This window comes from Zingiber officinale, chromosome 2B (genome assembly GCF_018446385.1).
Source record: "Zingiber officinale cultivar Zhangliang chromosome 2B, Zo_v1.1, whole genome shotgun sequence".
In the NCBI taxonomy this organism is placed as follows: Eukaryota; Viridiplantae; Streptophyta; class Magnoliopsida; order Zingiberales; family Zingiberaceae; genus Zingiber; species Zingiber officinale.
In genome coordinates, this window is record NC_055989.1 from 93,269,101 (window position 1) to 93,285,115 (window position 16,015).

A 16,015-nucleotide genomic window follows, 5' to 3' on the forward strand; every position below is an offset into this window, starting at 1 on the left:
TAGTGTGTTCCATTGCTTTGTAGGGTCGGCGGAGGATAAATTGGGGATAAATAAAAAAACTATTTTTTATTACTGATCCGGTGATGACCCAGAAGGGCCCACCTCCAAGGAAGTTCAGCGCTTTGGTAGACGTCAAAGTCAAGGGGTGGTCAACCAAGAGACTAGCCGGTCAGAAGGCCCTTCGTCCCCGTCCCACTAGAAGAGTTCGGAGGGGGTTGGCCTAGCCTACAACACACCGAGGCAAGGGACTGCACGTCGATCGACACAGACATAGGCGCATGAGGCCAAAGAAGAGATCGGTCAGACCGATCAAGGTGGAGTCCAGCGAGGCAAAGGACATTCGCGCCAATCGGCCCTGACATAGGCACACGAGGCCAAAGAAGAGGTCGATCGGACCGATCAAGGGGAATCCGGCCAGACGGACAACCGACAAATAAGACGGGGGATACGTGCCAACATCCTTCTGGGAGTCAGTGTCACCGATTAATAGAGCGTATGGATAGAATGTCCTTTTGAGAGTCAGTTTCGCCGACTAACGACGAGGAAGGACAGAGGATCGTACGGAGGAAAATCCCGCCGCCGTGGCAGAGATACGCTTGTCCCGTTATGGTAAGATGTCAGGGATCCTTTCTTAATGTTAGCTTCTGAGGAAAGTTTGGGAATACACATCCGTCCGAGAAGCGTGCAGTCTACTCGGCGAAGCCCTATATAAGGAGAGGAGCAACCCTCCCCCCCCCTCATACGTCTTTGGGAGTCACTGTTCACTACTTCTTCTTTGCTCTGTTTTCCTCGCTTGCTGGTGTGTGACTTGATCGTCGGAGGGCCGTCACCGGGAACCCCTTCCCGGCTTGACACTAACGACTTGTGGTTGCAGAAACGGAGGAGCATCAGCGAAGACGAAGAGCGAGCTACCTCAGCGTTGCTTCCCGATTACCATCTACTCAACTTCAGGGCAGGACCAATTACCATTATAAACAATAAATTTTTTTTTTTTATAATATTCCCTTTTTTTTTTTTCTTATTTCTCCTGATTTAATATCTTCTCTCTTGTTTTTTCCTCAACTAAAAATGAAAAGACGCGATAAAGGCTTATAGGTAGTTTTAGGTATGTTGCTACCGCTGTTTTTCTTGGGGCCTAAAATCGAAGTCTCGTTAGGGGAATTCGTAACCTTCGGCAGCCTCTCTTCCCTCCGGCGAACGTTCACTGCGCTTAGGGTAGAGCAGGCGCATCAACTCTCTTCTTCATCTGCATCGCCAAGCTACCCTTTGCTCAGCCGATTCCCCTGCTATTGGGTTCACCTGCAAGTAATCCTCGCGCGCTGATCTCTCCTCGCTATCAGAAGGTCCTTTCTTAGGTTCTTCTCCACTGATTATCTTCTCTTGTTGTTCTTTGCTTACTCGGTAATGTTGAACTTGAGCTCTTGGGGATCTTAGTTAATGGTTGCCTGTGGGTGGGAAAGTTGCTCTTTTTTTGTCTTCTTTGTTGTAGTGTTTTAGGGATTTGTTTCTGAGGTGATGGTTCTTGGTGTTAGGGATTCTTGGTGATCTGTTTTCTCCCTTGTGATCGGCAGTTTTGATGGATATACATTGTTTCTTTAATTCTTTCAGGTGTCAGTTAAACTTCGAATTGTAGAGCAAGTTTTCCTTTCAATTCTGTCTATTGCTGGTTCAGGATAGATTCTAAACATGAGCCGTGTCTTTCAAGGGAAGAATGTTAGTGATCAATATAATTGTTCGGATAGATGGGTGAAATTATTTCATCTGCTGTATGATTTTAGATGAGAATGATGGTGGATTTAAGGTCAGTAACCCTCTTCTTTCGGTCAGAGAATCTCCTGGAATTTGATTTCTAGGGTTTCTTTATCTTGCAAAATGTTACTTATGTTTACTGACTGCGATTGAATTGTGATGCCTTATCTGAGGAAGGTCGAGGTGAGCGTCATAAAGAAAACGTGTAAATGTTAACCACAGAGTAAACACCTTGACTCTCCCAACCACACGCTATCTGCTTGTCAAGTATGCATCAAGGATGGCAATCACTTCCTACTCTGGGAAGAATATGAAACATGGGAAAAGGGGGAAAAAAAACTTTGTCCCAAGAAACAAAGGTAACAGTGATCAAAGGTATGCTCTACTGAAGCCCTCATCAACTTGACTTTTTGATTTCTAGGGTTTCTTTAGATTGCAAAATGTTTCTTCTGTTTACAGACTGCGATTGAATTGTGATGCCTTATCTGAGAAAGGTCGAGGTGAGCGTCATAAAGAAAACGTGTAAATGTTAACCACAGAGTAAACACCTTGACTCTCCCAACCACACGCGATCTGCTTGTCAAGTATGCACCGAGGATGGCAATCACTTCCTACTCTGGGAAGAATATGAAACATAGGAAAGGGGGAAAAAAAAACTTTGTCCCAAGAAACAAAGGTAACAGTGATCAAAGGTATGCTCTACTGAAGTCCTCATCAACTCGACTTTTTGATTTCTAGGGTTTCTTTAGATTGCAAAATGTTTCTTCTGTTTACAGACTGCGATTGAATTGTGATGCCTTATCTGAGAAAGGTCGAGGTGAGCGTCATAAAGAAAACTTGTAAATGTTAACCACAGAGTAAACACCTTGACTCTCCCAACCACACACGATCTGCTTGTCAAGTATGCACTGAGGATGGCAAACACTTCCTACTCTTGGAAGAATATGAAGCATAGAAACGGGGAAAAAAACTGTCCCAAGAAACAAAGGTAACAGTGATCAAAGGTATGCTCTACTGAAGCCCTCATCAACTCGACTTTTTGATCCACCATAACATGTTTTAATGATTTAGGCATCAAAGGATTGACAGCTATCAATGTTCATCCTTAGTCCGCAAGCTAACATTGTCCAATATGGGGAACCAACCAAACTTTTCCAGATCTTCTCATTGAAGAATAATAATTAATACATTATTCTTGGAGACTACTTAAACTACAACTTTACTCCAGAACTAACAAACCCTGTGATGCTGAAGCTATATTTCTCATTGGTCGTGAAATGTTGACTTTATTTTATGATTTCTGTTAGGTAAATTGACTTATATATCTCATCTTCATCTTCCAATCATGTTGGTCCTAAATAATTGGGTGTGCATCTATTGAAACTTATATGGCTAGTAATATTTAGATCTTCTAAATCACTTTTAGTTACACATTTATTTGTGTGATTGTTAGGAAACATGTATTAAAATTAATTTAATAGAGATGGGAATGTTAAGACGGTTACATTACTGGATAGGATAAAATAAAAGATATAAGAACATGTTCAAAGGTGATAAAAAAAGATTCTATAGGTAGAAATATTGAATTGATTAAGTGGAAATTGGAAGGGGTAGAGGGAGAACAAAAAAAAATAGCTTAATAAAAAATGTGTTAATTGATTTAAGAATGACTAGTGATGTAGCATTTCATTGAGCTCAATGGTAGGGACCGGATAAGATTCATATAGAAACCCCTAAATAGTTGGTACACACACCGGTAATGATAGTCATGCTGAGTTGTTTGTGACTCTTAAAGGGTCTCATTACCCATATGTACAAGCCTCAAATGGAAACGGGCTCTCTATGCCTCAAATGGAGACACTAGAGACATTTTTCAAGTTCATTTATTCAATAGTTGATACCACTTTGGTATCACTAACATTAGATACTTCAATATTGTCTGCATGTTCAGGACATGCAGCAACAACAACAACAATAACAACAATCAAGTCATATATTATTAGGTAAGGTCGGCTATATGGATCCTTCTATGTCATTGGGCTCTGTCCCTTATTATATAATTATCTTTATTTAAATAAATTTAATACTACTTTTATCATTGTTAATCAGGTCTTCTTTGGTCTTCCACTTCCTCCCTTAATCTGCATATTTATCATAATTTCACATCGCTTAATTAGATCATTTATTGGTCGTTTAAGTGCATATCTGCATCATCTTAAATATGTTTCTCGGTGTTTTTTCTCAATAGATGCAATCCTGACTTTCTATAATATTTTCATTTCTTATCCTCTCCATCATATGTCCACACATCTCCCTTAATATCCTTATCTTTGCGACTCATCTTCTGCTTGTATGCTCGAGTCATAGTCAAACATTCAACTATATATAACATAGCATATCTAACTGTCATTTTGTAGAATTGACCTTTAAGTTTTAGAGAAATTTTACGATTAGAAAGAATATCTCTCCTCAATTTTAATCATCCTGCTTGTATTCTAGATAAGACATCTCTTAATCCCTTCATTCTTTTGTAAAAACGATCTTAAATACTGAAAGTTCTCGGGTATAGATAACTCATCATCTCCTTTTGTTCAATACATGCAAAGTTAAGAAACATTCTGAATTACTTCTTCTGTTGGTTTAACAATTGCAATTTTCAAATGAGATGGAGGTAATGAAAATTATAGAGATAGCCATGACATTCTACTTTACCTTCCCAAAAGAAATTTCACTCCCATGGTGTGCAATATCAAAATTGCTGTGACATTTTTATTTTCTACAGATGTGTTTTTGTTTGTTCTCTTGAGCATTCCTTTCCCTATCCGAGGTACCTGATGAAATATTTTATATGCTTTCCTTTTAGTGGGATTGAGGGAAAATTGATTTGATTTTGACATCTTCTCTTGCTAGAGCTTGGCATTTACAGTGTTAGTGGGTAATGGAGGTGAAATAGGAATGCTGAGATGGAGTATAATCTTCCCTTTCAGAAGCACTCACATAACTTATTGCACATTGTAGGTAGGGACTAGAATGTTTTTTTTTTTCAAGTTGGAATAAGTTATATAGGAATATTTTCACCTGAACTTTCTTTTTCTTCTACAATTGAGACAAGTAATTCAAAGTTAATGGTCTGATCTATTGTGAAAAAAGTCCAAGATAACTAAACCAATCTATATGTAATGCAAACAAGGAGTCAAAGGTTTGAAAAGTTTTAGATGATTCATAAGGAATTGACTTAAATTTTGATTTTGGAATTTGATTTCTAGGGTTTCTTTAATGATTCAAAAGAAAGCTTGAATCGATTTTGGTGTTGCATCAATATGTTTTTTCTTACTAACAATGGGAATGACTTTTACTACTAAACAAGCATGTATTGGTGCTTATTTTTTGTTCTTTAACGTCATGCAAAGTGAGAACCTTGTGGCAATTTTGGCAAGTCACTTGAGTTTTAGGTAATTGAATGAAATAAATATTTTCATAAACTCACCACTTTGAAGAGAGGAAATAAGATGTGGTCATCAGGTTACTCTACCTAGACCAGCAGAATAGAGTTGGGTGTGAGAATTAGTGACAAAGTCATCCAAACTCATCTGCTGCCATGTTATCAAAAGAAGAAAAGTAGATTGCTTTCTTTTCTCTGTTTATCTTGAAAAAAATATGTTGCTTATATTTCACCCGCCTTTTTGTCCTTTTTTCTCTCTTATGACTTCTAGAAGTTATTTGCCGATTGAGCTTTATAAACTAGCAAATCTTATTCTATAAGATCAGGCACGATATATGAAAGTGTAAGTATCCCGGGTTAGTTTTGATGCTGATCAACCAAGTTAAGTTAGGTCATGTGTGTTTGATGTCTTATGTCTAAGTGTGCAGGAACTTAGGAACAAAGAAATCGAATGGAAGACGCAGCGAGTGAGAAGGATGACACGAGAAGAGAGTCGACGAGTTCGGTGCATCCGAGGGACGAAAAGTTGTGGAAGAGTACATCAGTGGAGCGAGAAGGACGCGCGAGGCGTATCTGAGGGATGAGTAGCTATGAGGAAAACTACTCGAGGAGAAGTCGAAGTTGGGTTCGGGTGAGCTCAATTCTGGATGGTTGGACCATCACCTAAGGGAGTGGAGTCAGAAAATGGTCACCTCGAAAGTTGCCCATTCGAGGCATCTCCGATTGAACGGAGTCACCCTGATGACTTGAAGACTCGAGGTGCCTTAGATTGCTTGAGGCGCCTCGAATGGCTAAAGAAGTTGTTGTTGCACGGGACTCGAGGCGCCTCCGATGAACCGAGGCACCTCCAAAGAGTTGGAGCCGTTGCCGAAGGGATAAGCCGTGGAGTTCAGCTCAGCCTAACCAAAGTGCCTCCAACATGCCAGAACAGTTTAACGTTGGCAGCAATAAGGATAAAGTTTATCCAGTTGGAGGCGCCTCCAAGCATTCGAGGCGCCTCCGAAGTGCCACGTCAGCAACGGTCACTTTTGATCAATGGACTATAAATAGAGCCCTAAAGCCAGTTGTAATGCAAAACACTTTGTATTCAATTTTGTAGTTGGTTTTGCGCTTTCAAATGTTGTAAGGGGCTACTCCGCCTCCGACTTTGTAGAAGAAGGAGCTTGATAATGCATTCTAAAGTTTTGGATTAACAACCACCCAGGTTATAACCAAGTAAACTTCTGCCTCTTATTTTAATCTATGTTATTGTTGTTTTTAATTAATTAGTGTGTCCTTGCTAAGTAAGTAGCAAGAAAAGTTGTAATTTCAATTTGCAGGTTATTCACCCCTCTAGCCGGTCCAACCGATCCAACCGATTCAACCGAAAGATCTAGAATATAGAAGGAAACATAAGAAGAGTATGATCATAGTCTAATTATTTTTAAATGAAGCTATTTATGATTCCATTTAGAAGTTTATCCTTAGTTATGGTAGTATCAGTCTCCTTGAATTCATGTACTAGAATCTGTTTTGTAAGAATAAACTTTTTTTATATTAATTTGGATAACTTTCATAGTCGTTATTCTTTATTTTTTGTGAAATTTGGTTATAAGATGCAAATGCATACTTATTAAATTGCTTCCTCTAATACTTAGGAACTTAGGAACAAAGAAATCGAATGAAAGACCCAGCGAGTGAGAAGGATGACACGAGAAGAGAGTCGACGAGCTCGGTGCATCCGAGGGACGAAAAGTTGTGGAAGAGTATACCAGTGGGCGTATCCGAGGGATGAGTAGCCATGAGAAAAACTACTCGAGGAGAAGGTCGGAGTTGGGTTCGGGTGAGCTCAATTCTGGATGGTCAGACCATCACCTAAGGGAGTGGAGTCAGAAAATGGTCACCTCGAAAGTTGACCATTCGAGGCATCTCTGATTGAACGGAGTCACCCTGATGACTTGAAGACTCGAGGTGCCTTAGATTGCTTGAGGCGCCTCGAATGGATAAAGAAGTTGTTGTCGCACGGGACTCGAGGCACCTCTGATGAACCGAGGCACCTCCAAAGAGTTGGAGCCGTTGTTGAAGGGATAAGCCGTGGAGTTCAGCTCAGCCTAACCAAAGTGCCTCCAACATGCCAGAACAGTTTAACGTTGGCAGTAATAAGGATAAAGTTTATTCAGTTGGAGGCGCCTCTAAGCATTCGAGGCGCCTCCGAAGTGTCACGTCAGCAACGGTCACTTTTGATCAATGGACTATAAATAGAGCCCTAAAGCCCGTTGTAATGCAAAACACTCTGTATTCAATTTTGTAATTAGTTTTGCGCTTTCAACTGTTGTAAGGGGCTACTTCGCCTCTGACTTTGTCGAAGAAGGAGCTTGATAATGCATTCCAAAGTTTTGGATTAACAACCACCCAGGTTATAACTAAGTAAACTTCTGCCTCTTATTTTAATCTATGTTATTGTTGTTTTTAATTAATTAGTGTGTCCTTGCTAAGTAAGTAGCAAGAAAAGTTGTAATTTCAATTTGCAGGCTATTCACCCCCTCTAGCCGGTCCAACCGATGCAACCGAAAGATCTAGAATATAGAAGGAAACATAAGAAGAGTATGATCATAGTCTAATTATTTTTAAATGAAGCTATTTATGATTCCATTTAGAAGTTTATCCTTGGTTATGGTAGTATCAGTCTCCTTGAATTCATGTACTAGAATCTGTTTTATAAGAATAAACTTTTGTTATATTAATTTGGATAACTTTCATAGTCGTTATTCTTTATTTTTTGTGAAATTTGGTTATAAGATGCAAATGCATACCTATTAAATTGCTTCCTCTAATACTTTTCATAGTTGTATGCTACTGGTAGCTTTTGGATACCTTTTCATTGTGATCGTTAGTACTTAGAAAGTTAGTATATGACCACCTAATCTTGTGCACCTTTTGGAGCCTGTGGTTTCAAATCTCAAGTTTCACTGCTAAGTAGATAGTTTTTCTCTGCCCTTATGAAATTATGTTACATTTAGTTCCTTTTTAACCGCTCCAAGCATTTAACAATCTCCCTATAAATGCCATCCTTAATCTAAGTTTTTCTTCTTGTTTGTCTCTTTTATAAGATGATCTACTTGTGAGTTTTGACTAATTAAGGAACTTGCATGAATTCTTCATTTTGTTCCTGGAAATTAATTTTTTTATATCAACATCTCACTAGATCATCTAAACTTGTATACAGCTGCTGCCTTCACATTGTACCATGATGGAAATAAGACCCTTTTACAGATAAAGATCCCTACTGAAATTATGAGGTACTTTTTCTCTTCACTTTGATTCTGGTGAATTGTATTTATTGTGAATTGTACTCTGCTAATGCATATTGTTTTGCTGCTGTTTTTACTGATGAAATTCTGCTAGTAGTGCCAAATGTGTAAATATTTTGAAGCAATAGATTAGCACAATTCATTCTGAAGGATAAACTACACGACTTTTGTTGGCAATTAATAATGGAATATGGTGTAGATTCTATGGTTCTGTCAATCAATTGCTAGTTTTAGTCATGCAACTTTATACAAATTCCTTGATGAGTTTCAACAAATTCATGGGAACTATATACTTAAACTCATTATGTGCATCAACAATGTCGGTAATTTAATTGCAAATGTATTTGAAAATTTCTTGGAAGACAAACCCTTGGTTGTTTACTTGAATGAATGGGCAAAAAAGTTGGTGGATTGTGTCAGAGTGATTGATGATACAATGGATGAACGCGATGCAAGTCCATTTTAGTCCATTCTCCCAAGTAAATTTTATTCCCATTCTCCCTGTTCTGCCTATCTTCCACTTAAATTAAGCAAAAGTTACAATAAGAAACTCTTATCTTTGATTCAACTAAGAAAGCAATGGCAACTTCATATCATAGTTTCACAACTTAAATATATAATTCCAATATTGACCAATATCAATATTGGGTTGGCATCGATAAATGTCATTAATATTCATGCTAATAGTGCTACCATGTGTTAGTAGTTGGTATTGTTTAGAACCGATTGAGATAGGAATATTTGCTTCCTATGACTCTTCCTTTCAATTCATCTGCCAATCATGGAGGGGAGACAAATACTAAATGCTTCCATATCTTATACCAACCAGAGCAATAGAAGTAAAAAAGGTGCAATGCTTTCAAGTTGGAGAAATTAAGATGCTTCCATATCCTATATATTTGATACAGGAACATATTCCAACTCTTGTTATTCTAGTTCATATCTAACTCCTATATTTATGGATATATGAAAAAATCAATTTCAATACCAGACATCCTAGTAGCATTGTTTAATGAGTCACTAATCTTATTAGGGTGTTAGAAGAACCAATGCTTGCATCTGATAGCCATTGCATATTAGGAAGGTTTAATCATTTGTCAATATTTGATTATTTGATATATATTGTAATTTATTGCTCTAAAATTTTAATTCAATCAGCTTTCTAATTGCTATAGGATATATTTGGAACTAAACAAACTAAGTGGAAAGATACTATAACTCTATAAGATGAAAGTTCATTTTGAGTTGATTTCAGGACTCTTTAAAGCATTTTGATTATTGACACGGCATGATGAAATTGGATTTTTTTTACTTGGAAACTGAAACTTTTGCATTCAATGATATTTTAAACATTACTTCAGGTCGATAATAAGGTGTCATTTTGGGCAAAAGGAAACAAAGGTCTTAGGAAATTATTAGTTTTTTCTTGGAGTGTTAGCTTTGAATAGTTGAACCTGCTAACACCGATCTTGGGACGACCGGCCTGACCCTACGGAAGTTTTCCACCGGCCGCCAGGGTGTCAACTTTGAATAGTGGTTAAATGGGTGGAACCTCTAGTAATGAATCTCTAGAATGGGTGATGGAATTGAAAATAAAATTATCTCAGATTTTCTCAAAGCGGTAGATTAGAAAATCAGAGAGAACACATTTTTTATGCTAGAGAAATGTTAAAACTTATGTTGGGTTTACTTGGATGGAGAGTTAGGAAAGGGAAGGAGAGAGAATGGTTCACAAAAGTGCACATGGAGATCCGTCACTTTGTATACATTTTTATGCCATTTCATTCATCCCCTTTTTTTCTACTATCTTTCCTTCCAAGTAAAACCCATCCTTAGGATTTGTTTATCCCAGAGGACAGAAGCACTTTCTGCTGAAAGGCATGAGAGTCAAAACGCTAAAATTACCCATCTGCCATTTGCCCACATCATACTTAGGAGGAAAGGATCCAAAATTTCTTTCCACAGGCTCAATTTTTTCCCCATAATTCATCCACCTGAAATCAAGGCAAAAGCTTGATTCCATTTTCTTCTCTCCCCCTCGCATCCTCTCTTCCACATTTTCCTCCTAAGTTAACTGGTTCTTAAAAGATCAATGCTTTACATCAAAGATTACCAGTTAGGAAGAACAGTAGCCCATTCACAACTTCAGCAGTTTGTTGCAGCAATGCAAACTAAAGCTGGAAATGTTTCTAGTTTCTAGTTTCTGCAACATTTGAGTTGTGGATGAGAAGATTTTGCTGAGTATCAAAGACACTGAATATAAATGGTTCCAAGGATGTATGTCAAAACTTTGGCCAAAGCTGAAAGAGTTTATTACAATTATTTAGAGGAATCTGAAGAGTTAAGCTGCAAAGGTGAATATGGTAGAGTAAAAGAGAAGAGGAAGTGATGCAAAAAGTAAGGCATGTCAGAATGGGATACTTAGAACTACTATGGATGCATAACACACTTTTCTCCGCAGTTTACACGAAATGGGAATGCTTGCAGATTCATTTTCAGTTGCCTTTGTTGTTATTTCAGTGCACTTGTATGCATAGATTTAGGATTCGCAATAATTTTCATTTTCCTCCTTGTGGAACAGGCATCTCATAGCCAAGATTATGAAGTTTCCTACGTGGAACAAGCATCTTTATCCTCAAGATCACGAAGAACCTTTCTTTTGATCATTCTTTTTTCAGCTAAAGATGGAAGAGTTTATTTCTATTATTATACTATTCTTTTTTCAGCTAAAACTGCAAAGGAGGAGAATATGGTAAGGCAAACGGGATGTATGTATGAGGCAGCGATGCCAAAAGGCATATCAGAATGTGATACTTAGAACTGTGATGGATGAATAACATGCACATGCTTTTCCACAGTTACAGGTGACGGGAATGTATGCTGATTCATTTCAGTTGCAATGCAAATAGGCATGTTAAAATGTGGTTGAACTATGCTGGATGCATAACAAATTTTTCTCCACAGTTGACACATGACGGGAATGCTTGCAGATTCATTTCATTTCCTTTATTATTATTATTATTTTTTAAGGTTAGATTCATTTGTTCATTCTTTGAACTGCAGAGTTTCTGATGGCAAGTTAGAACTCAATGTTATTCTGAGGATGCAGGTGGACTCGTAAAGCCTTGTGAGTTCACAGAAACTCAATCCATTATTGTCAGGTGCCAGAAAGCAAAATTAGACAGACTTCCATGCATTGAAAATTTACTACAAAAAAGGCCAGAGTTCACACACCAGCTTGCATGATCTACATACATACGTCTCAAAACTATACAAACACAAAGTTAATTAGCCAACGGTTGTCAGGCATTCGAAGCTACCAGCTCTTGCAAAAGAGGACCTTATTTCATCCTGGCATCGTCCAATAGGATTACCATTTTCAAGCCCCCCTGATGCTTTGCCTCTGCGTTTGCAAATGCTTGTACATTTTTCACAAACAAATCTTGCAGGCGGATCCTCTGAATCGTCAATTCCAGCACACCTGGTGTGATGCCAGACTCCGCAGACATCACAGGCCATCATCCTCTCTCCATCATCATCCTTGGCGCCACAAGAACAATCAACAATCCAGTTGTCCAACCCTCGTTCCTTTCTGTATTGCCCAAGGTTTTGGTTGTTGCCATCGCATCTTCCTCTGATCTGAACCATCCCACGTGAGCCGAACAGAGTCTTGATTGGGGTCACATCACTAGCATCTTCATAATTGACTAGTTGCTCAACTTTAAACCTTTGGAATATCAAATAAGTCTCTTGGAATGCTTTTGTAACCATCTTTTTTAGGTCAAAAATGGTGGCTTCCACCGGCATAACCAAGAGTTCTGGTGGTAGGACAATGTAATCATCTGGATAGTCAACAAGTTCAACATGACACCATAGAGCCATGACAAATGGATTTGTCGGCAACAGGTTTAACACAGGCTCATCATAGTGCCTTATAAGTTGCTTGCAGTCAAGAAGCTTAAAGGCAGAATTGAGAGCAGCTTCTCTCACGGTTTTAGGCCTGTACGGCTGCATGGTAATTGGATTGAGCAAACTGTCATACAAGAATCTAAGGTCATGGACGAGCTGCCCTCTAGACAGTCTGGGAAGACAAGGAGTGGCAGCCAACTGGGAATTTGTTGCTTCAAGCCTGAAATTTACAATGTCACAATGCCACTTATTTCAGATGTAACAGAAAGGAGCACGCTGCCAACTGCAATATGATAGAGCTACAAGATTTATTTGAAATTACCTGTATTCAATTGTCTTTGAATCCAGATTGTAGCGAGCAACTATCGATCCATTACTGACTTGTTCTCCAACAATAACCTTGAGACAATAGTCAAGCAGTTCAGGTGGCTTGATGGCATGGCATGAGGCCCGTCTAAGGGCACGCCAAGTCACCCATTGAGGGCCCACAACAGCTCGAAGAAACTTAATTACAGTTGCCTTAGCTAAGTCCACTTGATCCCTCGACCAAGCACAAAGAGCTCCAACTGCAGCCACTTCTGCAGATTTGTGTCCAGGAGGAGGAAAGTGTAGCAGCTGCATGAGATAGCAGAAAAGGTCTCTGATGGTCAATAGTTGACAGTCCGAGAGGCTACAATACAAGCTAATAGTGTTCTGCAGTTGTGTCCGGGGGAATCTAGTGCCAGAAAGGAAGATAGAAAGTTGCAGACTGGAAAGGGTGTCGACGGCCTTCTGATATGACTCGGCAGTGAGAGCAAAGCTGCCAGTGCCAAACTTATACCCCCAATTCCCGTACCAAGGATGACCAACGGTGACAGCGTGGAGGAGGCGGTAGTCCATCCCATGTTTCTTGGATATATCCATGACGCTCACCTTCCTGTTAGAGAAGTAATTTGGTCATATCCAGATAGATACATGTAACATAAATCAAGGTAATAAATCAATCTTCCACATCAAAACTGCTATAGATGTAATCATATTGAGTACGTTGTTAAGGTGTCATTAATGCACGACCAACTTGTTTACTTGTACAGTGAAACACTAATGAAATTGCATTAAATCCCAAGATTTTCTTTGACAATGAAACACTAAAGTCTACTTAGATAGGACGATTGAACAAACCTGACGTGGAGCATTTTGCATAGGCGATCCCAGAAGCTCATAATATTGAACCCTGTTAAATATTTAGAACCTCCTTCCCTGCCGTTTACTCTGAGAAGATGGCCATATCCATTAGCATGCACTATACCATGCAGCAAGTGCGTATAATCCTGCAACAGCAGGCATGCCCAGCTTTCATAGCTGTCGTAAGTTATCTCACAACTGCATGAGAGACACCTGTAACATGAATTCATATAAGAATTCAAGTCCACATCACCAAAATGTTTCATCTGAAATACCAAAAGGCATCAAGTACAAAGTAGCAGAATATCATTGTAAAAGAATCATAAATGAACCTCAAAATATTTATCACTCCAAAGTTTTTTTATTAGAATTTTTTTCTACAACATCAATCAACATTCATCAATTTACATCAGTATACAAAACACACTCACGCAAGTAAATTTCCACAAAATCTAACTTTATTAATATGACAATGAGTATATGGCTAACATGCCTAGCCATTGACAATATGCTTTTGTTGCTCTAACTCTTATCAATACGTTCATTGTTAGCTAAGCATGTACACCGCTAAAAAGAATACACTGGGATATGTAGACTGAACCACAAAAGATATGGTACTCACTCGCATAATTGTCCTTCACAAAATCTAGATTCATGTTTCAGATATTCAGAGAAATCTTCTTGTAACGCAACACCAAGTATAAAATAAGTATAAAATGATAAGCAATATTAGCATGCCTAGATGGCCAACGAAATCATTATACAGCCAGAAACAATAGACAGGACAACAATATGATTTCCCCATGAAAATTAATCCATCTTTAACATCAATACCAAATGTTTCAACCATATCAGCACACTTAATATAAATTGAATCAATCTGGGGAAACAAAATTAGAATGTGCTCTTGGCCATTGATGAAGCCAAGTACAGCTGATAAACACAGCAGTTAAAAATATATGCATTACTTAAAGGATGCACATCCCGTGAAATGTTTAGATTTGGTTTGAAAACACTGTGAACTGCTAATTTCGCCTAGAGTATAATTTCCAGTGACTAAAAGTTTGGACTTGTCGTCTCCCAACTTCCCTTGAACTTAATAACGCTACATTAAAAGCTCAATTGCCATTCAACTTTCATTATCATGCATAAAATTGAAGGTCTAAGTGCAGTCCCCACCTTAAATTAGAGTATGACAGCAGTGCCCCACAGCGGGTGCAGGCAACACCAGCACCAGACAAAGAACTCTTGTCATTTCGGATTATGAAATGGTATCTCTTCCCACACACTGGGTGATCGCTCCACCCTGCCAAAACATCAATAAGCATCACAGACAAAAAGTACAAAAGATCAAATACGAAAATTTATTATTCTTTTTTTTTTTAATACAATCATTTGTATCTAGAATTGGGAACTACGGATTTTTTTAAGAGTATAAAATTAAAAAATTGGGAATTTTTTTTTTAAAAAAAGTTTAAAAGAGTGAAAGATCAACTCACCGACTACTCGGCATTGGTCGCAGTATATCGACTTGGATTGGAGCACGTCTTCCTCCAAGACGTATAGCTCTACGTCTGGCGCCGGCGTCCCTTCTCGGCCGTCAGCGCTACTGACGCGGAACGGCACCCGCCAAGTGAGCAGATGCGGCCGATCGACGGAGGGGGCGGCTGAGGGTGCGAGGATCGGCAGCGCCGCCAAGGGCCGGCCGTGGAGCGAAAGGAAGATCCGGATGTTCTCCCGAAACGGCCCGTCGAGCCCCACCGCGCCGACGTCGCCTGGGAAGGTTAGGAAGTCGAAGGGGGTGGCCGTGACCCGGCGCTTGGCCCTTTTCTGAGGCCGATCGTTTACCACCATGGCGGCGTTCGGGGACCGTCGAGGATAGGGATCGAGGGAGACGAAAGGGGAAGGCGAAGGGAGGGCAGATCGAGGGTTAGGGTTACGGATCTCTGCGGCTTGTAAAAAAAGGGGGAGACGAGGGGACGATGGAGATTGAAGAGGACTAACTATGGTTGGGTTAGGGTTTCCGAAAAAGAGGGCGGGAGAATTGAGGGACAATGGATCGCGCCTTGCCTTGCCTTTCCTTGCCCTAACTTTTTTTTTATATATATTTTAAATTCTAAAAATAAGGCGGCGTAGGAATTAGGAGGATAAAAAGGAATCAAACGCCTCGGGTCTCGGGACAAGATCTGATCAGAGACTAAAGTTACCAAAATATCCTTTCGGATCGGATCATGAGTCATATTGGATTTGTTTATTCGGATTCACATTGTTAAGTGGTGAGTTTGATAATTACCTTCTTTTTGTGAAAAAAACATGCCAAATTTTCTTCCATTATTTTTTTTTTCACAAGCTATTTTCTTATACTTGGAAAAACTGCTTTGGAGTAAATTCTATATTAGAGACTATGAATAATAAATTGATAATTGACATATTGCAATCATATTTATTCATTTTTAAAAAA

At 39.0% G+C, this 16,015-nt stretch overlaps 1 protein-coding gene and 1 long non-coding RNA gene across 13 annotated transcripts; one reads left to right on the top strand and one right to left on the bottom strand.

The window, feature by feature from the left end:
- The first annotated feature begins 1,078 nt into the window (after positions 1-1,078).
- Positions 1,079-13,492, top strand: LOC122046398. Of its 12 annotated transcripts, XR_006130282.1 has the most exons (8): positions 1,079-1,343; positions 1,609-1,801; positions 1,927-2,124; positions 2,209-2,441; positions 2,526-4,576; positions 4,660-4,767; positions 5,620-8,469; positions 11,063-13,492. It is a non-coding gene; the product is annotated as an uncharacterized LOC122046398 (long non-coding RNA). The 12 variants fall into 12 exon arrangements; XR_006130274.1 differs by having other exon boundaries at positions 2,526-8,469; positions 11,063-11,345; positions 11,545-13,492; XR_006130275.1 differs by having other exon boundaries at positions 2,526-7,774; positions 8,397-8,469.
- Positions 11,650-15,647, bottom strand: LOC122046397 (PHD finger protein At1g33420-like). Its single transcript, XM_042607083.1, has 5 exons — positions 15,054-15,647; positions 14,734-14,860; positions 13,552-13,767; positions 12,713-13,306; positions 11,650-12,610 (listed from the first exon to the last, which is right to left on the bottom strand). Exons 1-5 carry the CDS (start codon positions 15,406-15,408, stop codon positions 11,770-11,772), a joined length of 2,133 nt encoding a protein of 710 aa, XP_042463017.1. The 5' UTR covers positions 15,409-15,647; the 3' UTR covers positions 11,650-11,769.
- Between the last annotated feature and the right edge of the window lie 368 nt (positions 15,648-16,015).

Coding starts and splice junctions, on each gene's coding strand:
- LOC122046397 (XM_042607083.1), bottom strand. CDS start 15,408: ATGGTGGTAAACGATCGGCCTCAGAAAAGGGCCAAGCGCCGGGTCACG. Junction 13,768..14,733: donor CTGTCATACTCTAATTTAAG/GTGGGGACTGCA, acceptor TTCATGTTACAG/GTGTCTCTCATGCAGTTGTG. Junction 12,611..12,712: donor TCAAAGACAATTGAATACAG/GTAATTTCAAAT, acceptor TGTAAATTTCAG/GCTTGAAGCAACAAATTCCC.